The 21,532-nt window shown below is 39.6% G+C and overlaps 1 protein-coding gene across 1 annotated transcript in view; it reads right to left on the reverse strand.

Annotated features, from left to right (window-relative positions):
* The window catches only part of PREX2 (phosphatidylinositol-3,4,5-trisphosphate dependent Rac exchange factor 2), a 305,631-nt gene that overhangs the window by 93,254 nt on the left and 190,845 nt on the right, over positions 1-21,532 (reverse strand). Inside the window, exons 28-32 of the mRNA XM_018058434.1 lie at positions 20,988-21,070; positions 19,799-19,889; positions 19,053-19,181; positions 11,448-11,489; positions 5,067-5,284 (exon numbers count right to left, since the gene is read on the reverse strand). Coding sequence (XP_017913923.1) covers positions 5,067-5,284; positions 11,448-11,489; positions 19,053-19,181; positions 19,799-19,889; positions 20,988-21,070 — 563 coding nt within the window. The remainder of the gene's footprint in view (positions 1-5,066; positions 5,285-11,447; positions 11,490-19,052; positions 19,182-19,798; positions 19,890-20,987; positions 21,071-21,532) is intronic.

Consider the following 21,532-nt stretch of genomic DNA (forward strand, 5'->3'; position numbering starts at 1 on the left):
AAAATAAAAAACAACTTTCTGGAGATACAACTCACATATCATAAGTTTCACCCAATTTTAAGTGTACAGCTCAAGGGCTTTTAGTATATATACAGAGCTGTGTAACTGTCACCATCATCTGATTTTAGAATATTTTCCCGACTAGAATTGAACCTCCATATACCTTCTCCCAATCCTTAGCTCCAGGAAATGACTAGCCTACTATCAGTCTCTAAAATTTGCCTTCTGTATTATTTCACAATAATGTAATCAAATAATACTGGTTTATTTCTCTTAACAATATTTTCAAGGTTTATCCATGTGGTAGCATGTATCAGTAGCTCACTCCTTTTTATTGCTTAATAATATTCTATTGTGTGGATATACCCCAACTTGATTGTCACTCATCATTCAGTTTTTGGACAATTAGATTGTTTTCACATTTTAGCTATTATGAATAATTTTTCTAGGAACATTTGTGTACGTGTTTTTGTTAGAATATGTTTTCATTTCTCTTGGATATTACCTACGAGTAGAATTTCTGGGTCATATGGAAATTCCATGCTTAACATTTGGAGCAACTGCCAAAATGTTTTCCAAAATGACTGCTCTCTTTTACATTCCCTTCAGTGTATGAGGGTTTTAATTTCTCCACATCCTCGCCAACGCCTGTGCCTATCTTTGTCTTTTGGATTACATTCATCCACATCTCTGTGACACAGTATCTTATGCAGTTTTGATTTGCATGTCCCCAGTGGCTAAAGAGGTTGATCATCTTTTCATGTGTCATTTATACTGTCTTTGGAAAAATGTCCATTCAAATCCTCTCTGCCTGCTTGTTAATTGAGTTGCCTTCTTATTCTTTAGTTTTAAAGGATCCTTTATATAATCTGGATGTAAGCCAGTTACTAGATGCATGGATTACAAGTTTTTCCTCCCATTCCTTTGTAGGTTTACTTTCAAATAAAAGTACCAGCACATGACCAGCCAATGGCAGGTATTAAGTAAGAAGAGAATACGAATGAAGCCTCACTAGCTAATTAATTCATGCAACAAACACTTAATACCTACCATGTATTAAGAAGTGGGCATCTGATCTTATGTAATTTTTATTTGATAGGCAAGGAATAAATAATATTTATTTTGTCTTTAAATACTTTTCACAAGAGGTGAAAATATGCTATAGGAATGAAATAATGATTAAATGATAATAATGAAAAATGACTTCTTCTCCCTTAAAAGAAATGGAGTAGCCCTCATAGCCAACAAAAGAATCTGAAATGCAGTACTTGGGCGCAATCTCAAAAAAGACAAAATGATCTCTGTTCATTTCCAAGGCCAATCATTCAATATCACAGTAATCCAAGTCTATGCCCCAACCACTAATGCTGAAGAAGCTGAAGTTGAACGGTTCTATGAAGACCTACAAGACCTTCTAGAACTAACACCAAAAGAAGATGTCCTTTTCATCATAGGGGACTGGAATGAAAAAGTAGGAAGTCAAGAGATACCTGGAGTAACAGATGAGTTTGGCCGTGAGTAAAAAATGATGCAGGGCAAAGGCTAACAAAGTTTTGCCAAGAGAATGCACTGGTCACAGAAAACACTCTCTTCCAACAATACAAGAGGCAACACTACATGTGGACATCACCAGAAGATCAATACCGAAATCAGATTGATTATATTCTTTGCAGTCAAAAATGGAGAAGCTCTATATGTCAGTAAAAACAAACCAGGAGCTGACTATGGCTCAGATCATGAACTCCTTACTGCCAAATTCAGACTTAAATTGAAGAAAGTAGGGAAAACCACTAGGCCACTCAGGTATGACCTAAATCATATCAGTTATGATTATACATTGGAGGTGACGAATAGATTCAAGGTAGAGTGCCTGAAGCACTATGGACGGAGGTTCATGACATTGTATAGGAGGCGGTGATCAAGACTATCCCCAAGAAAAAGAAATGCAACAAGGCAAAATGATTGTCTGAGGAGGACTTATAAATAGCTGAGAAAAAGAAGAGAAGCAACAGGCAAAGGAGAAAAAGAAAGATATACCCATCTGAATGCAGAGTTCCAAATAATATCAAGGAAAGACAGGAAAGTCTTACAATGTAATCAGTGCAAAGAATTGAGGAAAACAATAGAATGGGGACGACTAGAGATCTCTTCAAGAAAATTAGATACCAAGGGAACTTTTCATGCAAAGGTGGGCATAATAAAAGACAAAAAGGGTATGGACCTAATAGAAGCAGAAGATATCAAGAAGAGGTGGCAAGAATACACAGAAGAACCATGGAAGAAGATCTTAATCACCCAGATAACCATGATGGTCTGATCATTCAACTAGAGCCAGACATCCTGGAGTGCAAAGTCAAGTGGACCTTCAGAAGCTTCACTACAAACAAAGCTAGTGGAGGTGATGGAATTCTAGCTGAGCTTTTTGAAGTCCTAAAAGATGATTCTGTTTAAGTGTCACAGTCAATATGTAAGCAAATTTGGAAAACTCAGCAGTGGCCACAGGCCTGGAAAAGGTCAGTTTTCATTCCAATCCCAAAGAAAGACAATGCCAAAGAATGTTCAAACTACTGCACAATTGCACTCATCTCACACACTAGCAAAGCAATGCTCAAAATTCTCCAAGCCAGGCTTCAACAGTACATGAACCAAGAACTTCCAGATGTTCAAGCTGGATTTAGAAAAGGCAGAGGAATCAGATTGCCAACATCCATTGGATCATAGAAAAAGCAAGATAATTCCAGAAAAACATCTACTTCTGCTTCACTGACTACACGAAAGCCTTTGTGTGGATCACAACAAACTGGAAAACTGAAAGAAATGGGAATACCAGACCACCTTACCTGCCTCCTGAGAAACCTGTATGCAGGTCAAGAAGCAACAGTTAGAACTGGACATGGAACAATGGAGTACTTTAAAATTGTGAAAGGAGTACATCAAGGCTGTATATTGTCACCCTGATTATTTAATTTATATGCAGAGTACATCATGTGAAATGCCAAGGTGGATGAAACACAAACTGGAATCAAGATTGCAAGGAGAAATATCAATAACCTCAGATATGCAGATGACACATGCTTATGGCAAAAAGTGAAGAGGAACTAAAGGACCTCTTGAGGAAAGTGAAAGAGGAGAGTGAATAAGTTGGCTTAAAGCTCAACATTCAGAAAACGAAGATCATGGTTTCTGGTTCCATCACTTCATGGCAAAAGATGGGGAAACAATGGAAACAGGGACAGACTTTATATTTCCTTGAGCTCCAGAATCACTGCAAATGGTGATTGTAACCATGAAATTAGAAGACAGTTGTCCTTTGGAAGAAAAGCTATGATCAACCTAGACAGCTTATTAAAAAGCAGAGACATTACTTTGCCAGCCAAGCTCTGTCTAGTCAAAGCTATGGTTTTCCAGTAGTCATGTATGGATGTGAGAGTTGGACTATAACAAAAGCTGAGAGCTAAAGAACTGATGCTTTTGAAGTGTGGTGTTGGAGAAGACTCTTGAGAGTCCTTTGGACTGCAAGGAGATCCAACCAGTCCATCCTAAAGGAAATCAGTCCTGAATATTCATTGGAAGGACTGATGCTGAAGTTGAAGCTCCAATACTTTGGCCACCTGATGTGAAAAGTTGACTCATTAGAAAAGACCCTGATGCTGAGGAAGATTGAAGGCAGGAGGAGAAAGGGATGACAGACGATGAGATGGTTGGATGGCATCACGGACTCAATGGGCATGAGTTTGAGCAAGCTCTAGGAGTTGGTGAAAGTCAGGAAAGCCTTTCATGCTGCAGTCCACGGGGTCTCAAAGAGTTGGACACAACTAAGCAACTGAACAATAACATTTAAAAATTTTCTTTAATTAAAATTTTTCTATTTGGTTATATTAGCAACCTAATAAGAAGTTAATCACACATATGGAGTATATAAAGTCTTTACAAAATAATGTAACTGTTTCATTGAATTTTATTCAATGAATGTCCTTATCATTCCAGAACTTTTTATGACCATATAGTACAGCTATTACCCTATCCTCAATACCACTGAAGAAAAACATTATTTTGATGTGCAAACTCATATCTATTCATTTAAAAACTCAACCATGTTACTTGAAAGCTACATTTACTATGTGTACTTTAAAAGACAAATAGAACCTCATGCTTAAATCACAATTATATATAACATGCACCTTTGGTTTAAATAACATGAACATATTTGCCTTGACACATCATGACAACTATCAGAACCATAGGAAGTATGTGTGAAAAACCTCTAAGTTCACTGCAGTCTCCTCAAATATTTTTGAGATGCTTTCTTCATCTCTGCTGTGGACCACTGATGCATAAACACACAATATTTTACAGTAATTAAGGCAATGTTCTTGGATTTAACAGGACAAACACACACACAAAGGAAGGAAATAAAACCGTTTGACACGTGCAGATTTTAACCAGATTGTCAGACAGTATGGCATGCAAGTCATTAGAGCTCTTCTAAGAGTATCTTCCAGAACATCGACCTCAGGGGGTGCTCAGGGTATCATGGCAGACTCTTCTGTACCGGAAATAAGCAACCAACACAGACAAACCCTCCTTCCTCTGCTGACCTTTCTCAGCTGGTGGTTAGGGATGCAGGAATTAGTAACAGATGGAGGCTTTCTCAGCTTTTAGCAGCCACTGAGAATAAATAAAAATTAGGAAAGAAGAAATACCTTCTACTTACTTATTAAAAGTATATTTGCCCATGGAAAAATATACCTTTTTAAAAGAGCTGGATGGCTGTAGATATAATAATGAATTGCTAGTCACTCAGTCATATCTGACTCTTTGTGACCCCATGGACTGTAGCCCACCAGGCTCCTCTGTCCATGGAATTCTCTAGGCAAAATTACTGGAATGGGTTGCCATTCCCTACTTCGGGGGGGTTTCCCGACCCAGGAACGGAACTAGGGTCTCCTGCATCGTAGGCAGATTATTTAGGGAAGGACAGTAATGAACAACCACTTTTTACTGGGACTAGGTCCCAATGTGTGCTACATTTGGCACAGCCAGTGGGAGGCACTGTGATTCCTTACCAAGTTTGGTGATAGAAGGGACTGAAAGTGAAAAAGAACTCCTGCATTTGCGATTTGGTCCAACCACCTTCTGCTGGCCTCCCATGTTTCCATCTCATTTTCTTTGCTGTTGTCAAACATCTGGTTTAAGGCCGCCATGAGCTGCTCGGAGAAGGCACAGACGGTGGCCACCAGGCTCTGGCAGAAAACCATGTCTCTTCGGAGCTGAGTCTCGCTATCTGTGATGCAGGGGAACATAAAGATGATTTTGCAAAATGTCATAGTTGAACTAAACCAGTTCATTTAACATCTGCATTCACTGTTATTTCATTCTCTCTCTGAACTCACACCATGGGAAAAATGTGAATTCAAGCTCGATTCATGAGCACATACTTTTCAGTAGGTATGCTTTTTACAAAACATGGAACACCAAAAAATGTTAGAAACATTAAGATCTTTTTCTTACTTGATATGGTGACTTGATTTTCCAATCACCGAATTGTTTTATAAAATCCAAGGAAATAAAATAAGGTTTATTTACTTTTTTTTTTTTTAGTGATGGAACATAATATGCATTGTTGTGTGACACTTTCCCTAAAGGGAATTCAAAGCCCAATTTTTCAGTTTGCACTAGCAAATGAAATACAATATTATTAATACTAAATTTAAAAAATTGTCTACTAGGCCTATTCAAATACTAATATAAAACACACATGGGGAAAGAGTACTGATGTCTGACTACTTGTAACAAGAAACAGATCTGAATCTCCTGAAGTCACCTATTCAATTTCACAAGCTATCAATAGGTCCAGTTCAGAAATCCCTATATTTTTTGACATAATTATATATTTACAGTTTTAATATAAATCGACTTTTATTAGCATACATATTCTGCAATTAACTGGACTTTTGACTGACCTCCTTTGAAGGTATGTTGACCCTATGAACTGCCAGTTCTGGACCTCAGGTTTCTCAAATGGAAAGCAGCTGTGCCTCTGAGAACTCAATCCTAAAGGGTTCACTCCTCTGAGACACAGGGTATATACAAACTACATAGCAACATAAACACCAAGCCACACATTCTGTACACTGAAAAATTACTTGTACTAGAAAAACAACACAGGTGAAAAATCAACATATTCCCAAATGTATACTGAACATGTTGAGGGCTTGCACACTTCTGAAATGAAGAAGCATTGTCAATAATTAGTGTATAACATAAATAAACATGCTGCCTTTATCAGCAGTGAGTTCTCCTTGCTTTATTGATGAAAAGGCATATTTTTTTAAAGTTGTTTAACCAAGGACATGAAACACCTGCTTTTAATGACTACCAAAGCATCAGTCAGTTCAGTTCAGTTCAGTCGCTCAGTTGTGTCCGACTCTTTGTGACCCCATGAATCACGGCACGCCAGGCCTCCATGTCCATCACCATCTCCCGGAGTTCACTCAATCTCATGTCCATTGAGTCAGTGATGCCATCTAGCCATCTCATCCTCTGTCGTCCCCTTCTCCTCCTGCCCCCAATCCCTCCCAGCATCAGAGTCTTTTCCAATGAGTCAACTCTTCGCATGACGTGGCCAAAGTATTGGAGTTTCAGCTTCAACATCATTCCTTCCAAAGAAATCCCAGGGCTGATCTCAACCAGAATGGACTGGTTGGATCTCCTTGCAGTCCAAGGGACTCTCAACAGTCTTCTCCAACACCACAGTTCAAAAGCATCAATTCTTTGGCGCTCAGCCTTCTTTACAGTCCAACTCTCAAATCCATACATGACCACTGGAAAAACCATAGCCTTGACTAGACGGACCTTTGTTGGCAAAGTAATGTCTCTGCTTTTGAATATGCTATCTAGGTTGGTCATAACTATTCTTCCAAGGAGTAAGCGTCTTTTAATTTCATGGTTGCAATCACCATCTGCAGTGATTTTGGAGCCCCAAAAAATAAAGTCTGACACTGTTTCCACTGTTTCCCCATCTATTTCCCATGAAGTGATGGCATAGGTACAGATAATTGCTGCTTGTTACTCAGTTTCACTGTTAGGAAAAACTAGTCTTGAAAATTTTATTAGAAAGAAGATTAAATATGAAAAATAGTTAATTATATAACAAAAATATTTATTGATTAGGTTGAACTCTATGAACTTGCTATTTTGGTAGGTCAACATGATTGAATATGTCAATTTCATATGGTTCAATCTGTTAATTTAACAACAACATATGTTAGACATTTCCCTTAATTATTAAATATCATATGCCCCATTCTAATAGATGGAAAAGAGTGTTTTACATGTTATTATAAAGTGGCTAAACTGGGAAACAGCTTTTCCCAATTTCAACTATGAAAAAAGCAAAACACCTGTTCTGCTGTACATAATTTCTAACAATGTGTAGATATTCAACAAATACTTACTGAATGAAAATAATGAATCAGTAGAGTAACAACTGAATTAAGTGAATTGAAAATGTATGCATTCATTCTCTGGCTTCTTGAAATGACGATTTAGTCTGACTTAACAGAGAAGGCTGGAGAAAGCATGGCACCCCACTCGAGTGCCTGGAAAATCCCATGGACGGAGGAGCCTGGTGGGCTACAGTCCATGGGGTCGCTAAGAGTCAGACACGACTGAGCGACTTCACTTTCACTGTTCACTTTCATGCATTGGAGGGGACAATTGCAACCTACTCCAGTGTTCTTGCCTGGAGAATCCCGGGGACAGGGGAGCCTGGTGGGCTGCCATCTATGGGGTCACACAGAGTCAGACACAACTGAAGTGAGTTAGCAGCAGCAGCAGCAGCAACAGAGAAGGCAACGGTACCCCACTCTAGTACTCTTGCCTGGAAAATCCCGTGGACGGAGGAGCCTGGTAGGCTGCAGTCCATGGGGTCGCTAGGAGGCAGATATGACTGAGTGGCTGCACTTTCCATTTTCACTTTCACGCACTGGAGAAGGAAATGGCAATCCACTCCAGTGTTCTTGCCTGGTGGGCTGCCGTCTATGGGGTTGCACAGAGTTGGAAACTACTGAAGCGACTTAGTAGCAGCAGCAGCAGCAGTCTGACTTAAAAGGGTGATTCTTGGTTCATGGGCCCTTGGCTGTGGGACACCCTTCTTCCCTCTCCACTCAGCAAACATGAAATCGTTCTTAAAAAGTCAACTCATCATGGATGAAACTGGAGCCAATTATACAGAGCGAAGTAAGCCAGAAAGAAAAACACCAATACAGTATACTAACACATATATATGGAATTTAGAAAGATGGTAATGATAACCCTGTATGCAAGACAGCAAAAGAGACACAGATGTAAAGAACAGACTTTTGGACTCTGTGGGAGAGGGAGAGGGTGGGTTGATTTGGGAGAATGGCATTGAAACATGTATACTATCATGTAAGAAACGAATCGCTAGTCTAGGTTCGATACAGGATACAGGATGCTTGGGGCTGGTGCACTGGGATGACCCAGAGAGATGATATGAGGAGGGTGGTGAGAGGGGGGTTCAGGGTTAGGAACTCATGTACACCTGTGGTGGATTTATGTCAATGTATGGCAAAACCAATACAGTATTGTAAAGCAAAAAAAAAAAAAAAAAATTAAAAAAAAAACTGATGCAGGAAAAAAAAAGTGAACTCATCAAAATACTGAAATATTACCTCCCCTTTTGAAATGTCCCCTCTCCTTCAGGAAGCTGGTATACTTCTCTCTGCCCCATCTCAGGCCTGGGGGTGTCTCCCCCTGCTGGAGGGCTAATGACCTAGCATTGTGAGAGTTTGCTTACATGCTTTTGCTTCCCAGGGGACAATCAGCATCAGTGCCAGGGGGAGTTGGCATATAGTGTGATTTATGCTCAGGGACTTCAAAGGCAGATAATCTGCTTTCAACTACCCATTCCACCATCTTTAAAGTGTATGATTCTAGGTATTAGATTCTTATTTTTAAAATAGGAGCTATTCCTACTTCTTAGATCTGTGATAAAGATAAATGGAATATGTTTGTTCTCTATGTATTTCTGCTTTGAAAATAGGTTCATCTGTACCATTTTTCAGGTGTAGAGAGCAAACATATGAACACCAAGGCAGGAAAGGGGGCTGGAGATTGGGCTTTACATATATACACTACTATGCATAAAATAGATAACTAATGAGAACCTACTGTATAGCACAGGGAACTCCACTCAGTGCTCTCTGGTGGCCTAAATAGGAAGGAAATCTAAAAAGGAAGGAATACACGTATCTGTGTAAGTGATTCACTTTGCCGCACAGTAGAAACTAACACAACATTGCAAAGCAACCATGTTGTCGTTGCTGTTCAGTTGCCCAGTTGTGTCTGACTCTTTGCGACCCCATGGACTGCAGCACTCCAGTCCTCCCTGTCCCTCACCATCTCCTGGAGTTTGCCCACGTTCATGTCCTTTGCATCGTTATGCCTTCCAGCCATCTCATCCTCTGACACCCTCTTTTCCTTCTGCCCTCAATCTTTCCCAGTATCAGGGAAAGCAACCATACTCCAATAAAAATTAAAATAAATTTTAAAAGAAAATAAAGCTGAATGGAGGCTCTGTGTTCTTAAAGTAATAGACTTCAAAAAAAAAAAAAGATAGATGAAATAAAAACATTTAAATTACTTAGCAAGGTGAAATCGGACGTGATATTACCAAGATTCTTTTCTTCCCCTAGCATCTAACACGGTGATGGGTGCTCAGTCTATTACTGACTAGAGAAGGAACACCATGATAAAGAAAGAAACCCAATAAGTGAACTGAAAAACATATAGGTCTTTTCCTTTTAATTATGCAGCTGTTCAAAATTCAAGTGTCCATCCTTTACCAAAGCTATTCTCATTCATCATTTTCATCAATAAGAACAATGGGGTCACAAGAGCAGGAATCACAAGAGCTGCTCCCAGCTTCTAGTAAAACAAGAAAAGCAAAGAATTCTGTTTTGTTCGTGTGTGTGTATGGCAGCTTATTATTCTTTGCCAACTAAGAATTTCCATATAGTGAGAACACACTCAAAACAAACGGATTATTACCTATCCATTTGTTTCATTTCAGTATTTGAGAACCTGCTTAAATTCATCTTCTATAAACATGTTTAAAAACATTAACACTTCATTTACTCTATGCTGTTTAAAAAGCTCAAGTTTCATCTTAAGCTTGCTGATCTAAAAAGAATGAGAAGGTTTCTAGACACACAAGTAATCCGTCATTACTCTGAAGTTGTAGGGAAATGAAAGCAAAATAAACAAAAAGAAGAGATTAGAGAAAGAAAAAGAAATAAAAAGCAATTAAGAATAATGTTTAGCAGATACAGTCTGCCCTTTTAAAGTGAAAAGCATAATTTTGTGGCCAACAACATGGAGTAATTAGTCTGTTTGGTACCATTCAAATGTAATAGGGAAAAAAAGAGTGAGGAAATTAAGTAAACAAAGAAAGAGAATTATGATAGGAAAAGACAAAATTTAAATCAAAACAAGAACACCCATCTGAATATTAATAAACAAAGCAACACATTGCAGAACCACTTCTGGAACTGGCAGATCTAAGTCTCAATTTCAAAACTGCCACCTACTATTTATTAATTCACCCAGTAAGGTATCTTTATGCCTAATCTTCTGGATGCCCCAAAATTTGTGGTGACTGACTACATGTACGAGTTATGATTCATCTGCTTGAATGCAGATTTCTTCACCTTTAAAACTGTGGAAACAATAATAATGTTCTCACAGAGTAGTTGTGAGAACACAGTGAAATCCATAAAAATGAGGTACATTAACTCTGCTGTTATTATTAAAGTTCAAAAAATGTGACATACTTTCGTTATTATTGTTACTCAGTCAAAAAGCAAGGCAAAATCCAATCATCAGAAGGAAAAAAAAGGCTCTCTTGTTTAAGTTGGCTCATCCATTCATTATAATTTAAATTTTCCAAGTGTGGTAGATTGCAAAGTAGTGACAAATTCTTCCCCTCTCTGCATCCATGCCCTTCCAAACCAATTTCTGATTGTGATTCCTCCCATAAAAAGTACAATCTGTTTCTCCTTGAATCAGAACCATCTACATCCTTGTTATAAACAAAAATTAGACACAGGTTCACAATAAAACTTATTTGTACAAGGAACTTTACCAAAACCTGGTTCCTTTCTCCTTTTAAATCATATTTTGTATAAATACACGTTTATATATGCTTTCATGCATTTTACTTGTAATTGAAAATGAGCATGTTTTATGTCTTTATCATAAAATACTATAGAAGTATTTTTTAATCCCTGCAAGGCTTTAGAGAAGGTAGGGATCATATTTCCATCTATTTTGTAAACAGGTGAAGCCACTGCCTTCATATCATAAGACATCTAAGGTAGTGGGCTATAATAATTTAAAACAGTAAAAATAATGCAAACTCTTACCTGAATATTCAAGAAGAGCCAGGAGTATCCTACACTTTACCTCTGCAGAGAAAGAAAATATACCAGTCAGTTGTTCAGTCTTTTTCTGCAACTAACATCATATTGTAGTTGTGTAGTAAAAAATAAGCACAAACTCATTATATTAGATAATAAAAATCCCATTCATTTGAAAAGCCATTTTTGCTTATCTACCTACATAAATTCTATCCATTGCTCAAGACCCTAAAATCATTTCCAGATCTGAATTATATGAGCCTTGAAATATCATTCAAATCTTGCTATCTTTGTAGGTCATCATTAGCTTGCATGACGTTCTGTAAATGCCTACAGCTATTATGGTCTTGACCAGTAAAAGTCAAATAGCATTTTTTTTTAAATTTTTCAACTTTCAAAGATTATATATACAATATTTGGGGCTTCCCTGGTGACTCAATGGTAAAGAATCTGCCTGCAATGCAGTAGCCCCAGGTTCAATCCCTGGGTTGGGAAGATCCCCTGGAGAAGGGAATGACAATCCACTCTAATATTCTTGCATGGAGAATTCCATGGACAGAAGAGCATAGAATGCTACAGTCCATGGGGTCACAAAGAGTTGGACATGACTGAGCGACCAACACTTCCACATCCATACAGTATATAAAGAATATATATAATACAGTACAGCTGAGCACTGAAGAATTGATGCTTTTGAACTGTGGTGTTGGAGAAGACTCTTGAGAGTCCCTTGGACTACCAAGAGACCAAACCTGTCAGTACGAAAGGAAATCAGTCCTGAATACTCATTGGAAGGACTGTTGCTGAAGCTGAAGCTCCAATACTTTGGCGACCTGATGTGAAGAACTGACTCATTGGAAAAGACCCTGATGCTGGGAAAGATTGAAGGCAGTAGGAGGAGGGGACGACAGAGGATGAGATGGTTGGATGGCATCACCGACTTGATGGACATGAGTTTGAGCAAGCTCTGGGAGTTGGTGATAGACAGGGAAGCCTGGCATGCTGCAGTCCATGGGCTTGCAAAGAGTTGGACTTGACTGAGCAACTGATCACTGATATAAATATGCATTAATAAATATTATATTATAAATTATGGCTCAGTAGTAAAGAATCTGCCTGCTAATGCAGGAGACATAGGAGACATAGGTTCAATCCTTGTCTTGGGAAGATCCCCTGCAGGAGGAAATGGCAACCCACTCCAGTATCCTGAAAAATTCCATGGACAGAGGAGCCTGGTGTGCTACAGTCCATAGGGTTGCAAAAAGTCAGACATAACAGAACAACTAAGCACATTACATACTGTGTATTATATATTAGAAATAAATGTATATATTATTCCTCTCCTATCTTTAGGTCAAAATACTGCCCTAAAGGACTGAAAAATACTAAATATTTCCAAATATTCTTCTTCTCACCCCATCCCCACACAGGACCAACCACAGATGTCCGATAAATGATGTGTGCTAACGTCACATTCGTTGTTGTGTGCCCAATCAGCCATGCACTCATTTGCTTCCAATTGGTAGATAGTTTGCTTGCAGTAGGAAAATATTAAACATAAGGAGTTCCTTTATGTGCCCAAGATTATGGAAAATAAAACAGGTTAGGTGGCATCCTATTCTAAATAAAATCACAGAATAATCAGAGCAACAAAATTAACAGATAAGAAATGCAGGAAATACCAGAGAGGACATTAAGTTTTACAAGTGAGACACAAGGACAAATGGATTCAGAGGCAGAAAAGTACACTGGACTGAGTCAGGAGACCCATCTATTATACACTAACTTTACCATCTTTAGTAAAGTGTTAATCTACTTTGGGTCTCATCTTGCTCATTCATAAGATAACATCTATGTTACCTGGTTTATAGTACTGTGCATAAAAAACACATGGTGCTGTGCTTAGTCGCTCAGTTGTGTCCAACTCTTTGAGACCCCAGGGACTATAGCCCACCAGGCTCCTCTATCCATGGGTATTCTCCAGGCAAGAATACTGGAATGGGTTGCCATGCCCTCCTCCAGGGGATCGTTCCAACCCAGGGATGGGACCCAGGTCTCCCGCACTGCAGGTGGATTCTTTACCATCTGAGCCACAAGGGAAGTGAAACACATGGGAATATATATCAAAGCCTTGGAAAATTATTTAAAGTACTCTGTACTGATGAAGCATTTTTATTATTGCGACTTGAATCTGAATAAAGTTGGTGTAGAATTTTGTTGAGAGTCTCAAAATTTTAAACGTTCAATGTTAATTGTCAGGGGAGAAGTACATATCCTAAGAGTGGGAAAAGTGTTAGCAAGGCAATAGAGTTGAAAAAAAAAAAAGGCAAACATTCAACAATCTAGCAAAGAAAAAATTTTTATTACATCATTGCTGCTGCTGCTAAGTCGCTTCAGTCGTGTCCGACTCTACGCGACCCCATAGACGGCAGCCCGCCAGGCTCCCCAGTCCCTGGGATTCTCCAGGCAAGAACACTGGAGTGGGTTGCCATTTCCTTCTCCAATGTAAGTGAAGAGTGAAAGTGAAGTCGCTCAGTCATGTCCGACTCTTAGCGACCCCATGGACTGCAGCCCACCAGGCTCCTCCGTCCGTGGGATTTTCCAGGCAAGAGTACTGGAGTGGGGTGCCACTGCCTTCTCCGTTACATCACTAAGAGATTGCAATTGGGATCCAACTGGAAAACCCCAGTGAAAAATGGCTTCCAAATCAGACTGATGAGTTTACATTGATCTAACAGAAAATCACTCTAAGGCTCTGAGGCAGGGGACTGAACATGATATTTTAGGAGAATGAATCTGGTAAGGACTTATATGGACCAGAAAAGATGAATTAAATCACACGAATTAAAAGGGGAATTAGCCAGAAAATGTCTCATTAACGGAAATATGAAGAAAAATGGAAAAACTGAAGTGAATTTTGAGTTAAAAAGAAGCTGTTTAGGATATTAGGACAAAGGCAGAGAAAAAAATGAAAAAAGTACTGCTGGAAAAATGAGAGCTTTCAAAGAGCATAATTTTGGTAGGTAGGCAGCAAAGAGATTATATGTCACTACTAGACATTTGAATTTAAGCTGACAGTGGATGTAACCTGGATGGGTATTTTTCCCCACACCACCAAGCAATTCTCCAACCCCAGCTGGGTGCCCTACAATTCAATTTAATTCTGACACCATCTACCTGGATATAGTGACAGATATCACGGGATAAGGTCTCACCCGCCACGGACTGCACCCCACCCCCACTTCAGACACCATTCACAAGTCCAGGCTGTCGTCTGTGCTTCTTCTGATCAACTGGCTACAGACTAGAGGTTCCAGTGATCCCCTCCTTGGGTTCAATTAATTAGCTAGAACACCTCACAGAAGTCAGAGAAACATTTTCTGACTAAATTAGCAGTCTATTATAAAAGGACATAATTCAGGAACAGGCAGACGTAAGAGATGCACAGGCAAGGCATGGACGGGTGAGAGCACAGAGTTCCAGACACCAACACAAGTTCGGACAAGTGCTCAGCCTCTCAGTCATGACTGACTCTGCGACCCCATGAACTGTAGCCCGCCAGGCAACTCTGTCCATGCAGCTTCCCCAGGCAAGAAACCTGGACTGGGTTGCCATTTCCTTCTCCAGGGGCTATTTCGGATCCAGGAATCAAACCCAAGTCGCCTACATCTCGTCTCCTGCATTGGCAGGAGGATTCTTTACCACTGAGCCACCTGAAAAGCCGAAGTTCACCAACCCAGAAACTCTCCAACCCTCTCCTTCTGGGTTTTTCTGGCAGCTTTATAACAGAAGCATGGTCAATGAAATAATTGGCCATTGGCCACTGCACTCAATCTCCAACCCCTCTCCCCTCCCTGGAGTTCAGGGATGGATGGGGCTGAAAATTTCAACCTTCTACTCACAAGGCTGGCTCCCCTGGCAACCAGCCACCATTTTTAGGGGACTTCCCAAAGTCACCTCATTAACAGAACAAAAGACAGCTTTGCCCTCTCAGCACAGGAAATTCCAAAGCTTTTATATCTCTCTGTGCCAGGAAACAGGATGAAGATCAAAGATGTATATACATTTTTATTCTAAAACAATACCACAGCGGGCTAACCATACAAATTACCTTCAGTTAGCTGATACTATGATTCCATAACTTAGCTGAGGGATAGGAGACAGACATAATCTTAGTGACACCACCCTATGACTCTGTCCCCGTCTAGTCTGCTATTTCCTCTGCTCTCCTCTGCCCTCAGTTTACAGGCTATGAGTGAATGGTATGCATATTAATGGCACTGGAACAGTCCTTCCTACATAAAGACCACAGACTTACATTCTGGTGTCATATCTGGTATATATTTGCTAGGATATTCCTCAATCAGAGATGAAGGCATGATGGAGTGCAGACATGCTACCCTCAAATATGGCACTTTGGAATACTGAGTTATTCATATTTTAAGTTGAAGGACTCTGAGAAACAGTGGGGACAGGAAGGACTCCCTGAATGCCACTTTTCCCCCTGAAGCAGATCATAAGACGCTCAGGAGAGCTATACCCAGAAGAAAGAGATATCTTTATCTCCAAAGAGGGAGGGATGCCAAAAAAGCAGGTCTTGCCACCAGTTTCACTGCCCTTAGCATGTACCCTTTGGTCCTGTAACAATTTTCTAGGACTTTCTGAAAGTGAAAGTCGCTCAGTCGTGTCCGACTCTTTGCGACTCCATGGACTATACAGTCCATGGAATTCTCCAGGCCAGAATGCTGGAGTGGGTATCCTTTCCCTTCTCCAGGGGATCTTCCCAGCCCAGGAACTGAACCCAGGGCTCCCGCATCGCAGGCGGATTCTGTACCAGCTGAGCCACCAGGGAAGCCTTCAAACCTAGTATGAAAACATGCAGGTTTAATCTTTTCTTCTGGTCTTCATTTCCTTATAAAGGCTCTCGTGTCCATGTGAAACTTATATTAAATGAAGTTACATGCTTTTCTCCTGTTCATTTGGTTTTTGTCAGTCTAATTTACAGGGCTCCAGGCAGAGAACCTAGGAGGGTAAATGGAAAAAGATTTTTTTTCCTCCTCTACAGGAACATCAGCTACACATAACCAGAACATTCTGGCAAGGTAGCACTAAGTTAATTTCCAGCCCAGACCTGACCTTCCATTAAATCATTCTTTACAGAAGGACAATTTGGGAAATAGAATGAAAATGTTTAATCAATGGTGAACCGGTGAGGTTAGTTCTGAGTCCATCCACAGAACAAGGGGCTGATTACAAGGACCCCAGTGCAGCTGCTTCCACCCCATAGAACAGGACTGGACACTACACAGACCACCAGGAAATGGCAGCTTGCCCTCTCCCTTGATGGTCCACTGAGCTGAACTACTGATTAACTGTTTTTAAAGACTCACTTAATGTGACAATCACAGCTCTTACCCCCCAAAGTAATTGATACTGCATTTACTCTAAAAGCAAATATAATGTATACAGGAAAACGCAAAGCTGATGAGAACAGCTGCATTTAGATTCACAAATGATAGCTTTTAGGAGTGTTGTGATACTGGTATCTAGTCAGTGGAAATCTACTTTTTACTCAGCAAAGTATGGACTTCCCAGGTGGCTCAGTGGTAAAGAATCTGCCTGCCAATGCAGGCGATGTAGTTCGATCCCTGGGCTGCAAAGATTCCCTGGGGGAGGAAAATGGCAACCCACTCCAGTATTCTTGCCCAGAGAATCCCATAGACAGAGGAGCCTGGTGGGCTACAGTCCATGGGATCACAAAGAGCTGGACACAACGACTGAGTACACCACAGTGCAGTATATACTTAAATTCCTTGAAGCTTTTCAACATATATTTGTCATTTTGGCTATTCATTATTTGGGGTCGGGTGTTTAAATTCAGACTTCTGATTGAATGTGATGTTATAATGTATATGTAGCTATAAAATGAAACTATAGCCAAGAAATCCAGCTGTGAAGGATAAAAGATTTCATCATATGATAGAATAGCTATGATTTATTTGGAGTTTTCCATATGTGTAAAAATTTTTTATCTATTGATCTCTAAAGAATATCTAAGCTGTTATACTTGAGTGTATTTCTAGGCAGAAAACTTGGTAATCATAGAACATTTACACCATTCATATCATTTAGTAAATGAAGAAACTGAGGCACACAGGCTTAGACCCTATAGGGTTTAAGAACTTTCTTGTGTCAGCAAAGTGTGTAACTCTCTCTGTGTGCCTGCATGCTGAGTCACTTCAGTCGTATCTGACTCTGTGACGCTATGGACTATAACCTGCCAGGCTCCTCTGTCCACAGGATTCTCCAGGCAAGAATACTGGAGTGGGTTGCCAGGTCCTTCTTCAGGGATCTTCCTGACCCAGGGATTGAACCCACATCTCCTGCATTACAGGTGGACTCTTTACACTAGGGAAAGCCCCCTTAATTTTAGGATAAATTTAGAATAATTTATCCTAAAAAAATAGCAGTGAGGGACTTCCCTGGTGGTCCAGTGGTTAGGACTCCATGCTTCCAATACAGGGGCCTGAGTTCAATCCCTGGTCAGGGAACTAAGATCCCACATGGTGCAACGTGGCCAAAAGAGTAAAAAATATTTAAAATGGCAGTGGTGGGTTAAAAAAGTGGGTTATGATATACTGTTACTTCAGCTGATTACTATTTACCACATTCAAATGACATATGAATGACTGAGGAATATAAATTTACATACAAGCATAATATGTATTATCCAGGTTTCTCCACCTTAGCCCTAAGGATATTTTAGACCAAATAATTCTTTGATGAGAGAGACTATTTGGCGCCTTGTAAGATGTTTAGCAGCATCCCTAGCCTCTACCTACTAGATGCCAGGGGCACCCATGAACGTGACAATGGGAAAATGTCTCTGGACATTGCCAAGCACTGGTCTAATACTGGGAAGAAAACCACTGAATTGGAGATCCCCAAAATTAGACAAATTCCTCATTTCATCTTTTTCACCATCATCACTTTGAAAACTCTCAGAATATTTTCCTTAACAACTCTGACCCTAAATAATATGCAACCAAACTCACTGGCATTGTCTGGAAATTTTTTATATCTCTTTTAGAGGTGGTACCAGTTATGGGATGCTGAGTAGACCATCTCATGCTAGTATTAAAAATAACAAGCAACTTAGACAAACATCTCTGAAAGACAAACTGAGAAGCTAATGATTCAACCTTATTTTGATTCTCACAGACTCACAACTGATTGTTTAGACTTTCTATGAAATGTAAAGCATTTTGTGAATCCTTTAGAAATTTTTCTGATAGAGTTTCATATTATGGAACTCCCTCATTGTCTCCTCGTCTTCATAAGAATGAGCCTTTGCTTTATTTCCTATGAATATTCTTCGAGATACAGTCCACATTGTTTAGATCCTTGGAATACAGGTTTTGTCATCTTATTCCTTCTCTCCCTCCTCTGCTTTCTCTCACCCTTTTCAGTCCTTTTATTTTCCTCATAATATGAAACACTCCAAAGAGTAATCAGGGCATGTCTGAATTTGAGGGTTTAATGGATTTTTAAATGAGTGTTGCTCATGTCATGGGATTTTTTTTTTTTTTTTTTTTTGCTTTTTATCCTGACCTTCAACAAATTTTCTGATGTTCTGAGCAAGATTCCGGACGCTGCTGGGAAGATTCCAAGGATCTTGCTTGATGTGAAGTCTTAACCTTTTCGGACAACTCAGCTTTGGTTCCATTTCCTGCTGAAACTCTAAATAAACACAGAAAACCTCTCTTAAGTCTCAACCATTTACCGGTTCACAAGCCCATAAACAACAGAATCCTCTTCCTTTCATTTCTGTGGTCTTAGGCTATTATCATGGTAGCGATTTATGTAGCTTTATTACGGGAGAAAATCTGTTAAATCTAAAACAAAGTCAGATCCTTATTATCTTCTCACAAAGGTTTAAACAAAGAAAGAAATTTAGATGAAAATCTCTATTTCAACATCCTAAACCAGATGTCAGAAAGTGGCAGCTCTAGACCTTGTTCTGTTGGCCAATTCCCCCACCCCTCAACATCAGCACTGGGCTATAACCAAGTAAGCATTGAGCCTGATTTCAGCAAAAGCAACTCAATTTCTTGAATTAATACATCCAATCTGCCCTCTATAGGCTTTAAACATTTTAAATTTCCAAATAACTCTAAAAAAGGTCCTATATTGGCTTATTATGTATATTCAATGACTATCAGATAGAAGTAGTATTAAATGAACAATAGAACAAGCACCTAGACTTTTTTTTTCTCATGCTAAGCTTTTGCCTCATGACTGTATTGTCCCCCACTTTTGTTTCCTAACTGCCCCGAACAGGTACATTGTAAACTCACCTTGTAATCCTCGACCTGGTGTCAGGTACTTAGTTTGCTCAAAGGCCCTCACAACAGCTTGGCCTCTCAGGAGATTGGTTATGGAATCCACCTATCACAACAGCAGAGATTTGGGGGAGTGACATAACTTCTCATAACACATAACAGATATTTCCAACAGTAAATATCATAACATTTTTCTGAAACCAATGATTATTTTGGGAATCCTATGTTGCCTACACAATCTATCTTTGAATAAAATATTGGGATAAACTCACCTGATAACATTTTAAATGGCGTCTCTTACTTTCCTATCATATATCCATGGGCTATATACATGTGCTCAGTCGCACCCAACTCTGTGCGACACCATGGACTGTGGCCACCAGGCTCCTCTGTCCATGGGATTCTCCAGGCAAGAATACTGGAGTGGGTTGCTGTGCCCTCCTCCAGGGGATCTTCGCGACCCAGGGATTGCCTCTCCTTTATTGGCAGGCAGATACTTTACCACTGTGCCATGTGGGACACCCACCACATATTCACACAAAATATAAATTTACTTTATAAAAGAAGTAAGAGGTCCAGAATGATTAAAAAAAAAAGAAAAAACACCTATAAGTTTTCATAATCCTTTACAAAGTGGTCAAATTTTCTACATTATGGATTTTGGTTGTGCGTATACATTTTTTAAAAAATCTGAAACACCAACATGAGCACCAAGACAATCTTGTGCTTCTTGAGGTTAGAAATGAAGTTGAACAAGAAATCATGAGGGAATATCTGAATATCCACAAAGAAACAAATAACAAATAGAACAACTCCTGTTTGTAAAATGCTTTAGCTCCTCTGTCCACGGGATTCTCCAGGCAAGAATACTGGAGTGGGTTGTCATTTCCTCCTCCAGGGGGTCTTCCTGACCCAGGGATCGAACCGGTCTTACATCTCCTACAGGAGCAAGTGGGTTCTTTACCACTAGCACCACCTGAGAAGCCCTTATAATTTTTAAGGACTGTGAAATACTTGACATTCATAATGATCTTTGGGGTCAGAGGGCTGAAGGAATCCCATCTCAAGCTCTGGAAATGGAAGGAAACAGGGTAGAAAAACAGATGAGTTCTTTCCATTCCAATTCAAAACTCCTTTAGGTCTGGAAAATGGATTTTGACAGTTCAGTCTGTGGAAAAAATTCCTACAATTGTCCCAATCGTACCTGGCTGAAAAGATGCTCAAGGCAGCTGTGTATCTTGTCCTGTTTATCACGAGAAATGCGAACATTTAGGGGAAGTTCATCACCTAGATATTAAAAAAAAAAATCATTTCTCTTATGTTTAACATTCCAAACCATTTTCGAATAAACAAAGGAAAAAATAATTAAACACTAGCTCTTATTCCATATGTTAGTTCTCATGTTCAGAAAAAGAATTCCAAAGCTATTGATAGACATTAGGATGTTAGATTATCACTCCTTTGAAGCTGCAGTAAAAGCAGAGGGACTCACAGAAAGAGCCCTGTGGTACCCATGTCAATGACTCTTCCAAATGGTGCATTTATCTAATGGTCGAATAGCTGGGATAAGCTGCATATTTCAAATTTAAGACATTTCCCAACTGGATGAAAAGTCTTTTGTTCTTCATACACACAAAATAAAAACTGTATAAGACATTTATATCAAGTAGTATTTTTCTCATTGCCCTCTTCCCTATTGCCCACCTGAACTCAGGTGCACCTGCTGTCTTCAAAGCCCGTCCCTCCTCT

This window comes from Capra hircus, chromosome 14 (genome assembly GCF_001704415.2).
Source record: "Capra hircus breed San Clemente chromosome 14, ASM170441v1, whole genome shotgun sequence".
Taxonomy (NCBI): Eukaryota; Metazoa; Chordata; class Mammalia; order Artiodactyla; family Bovidae; genus Capra; species Capra hircus.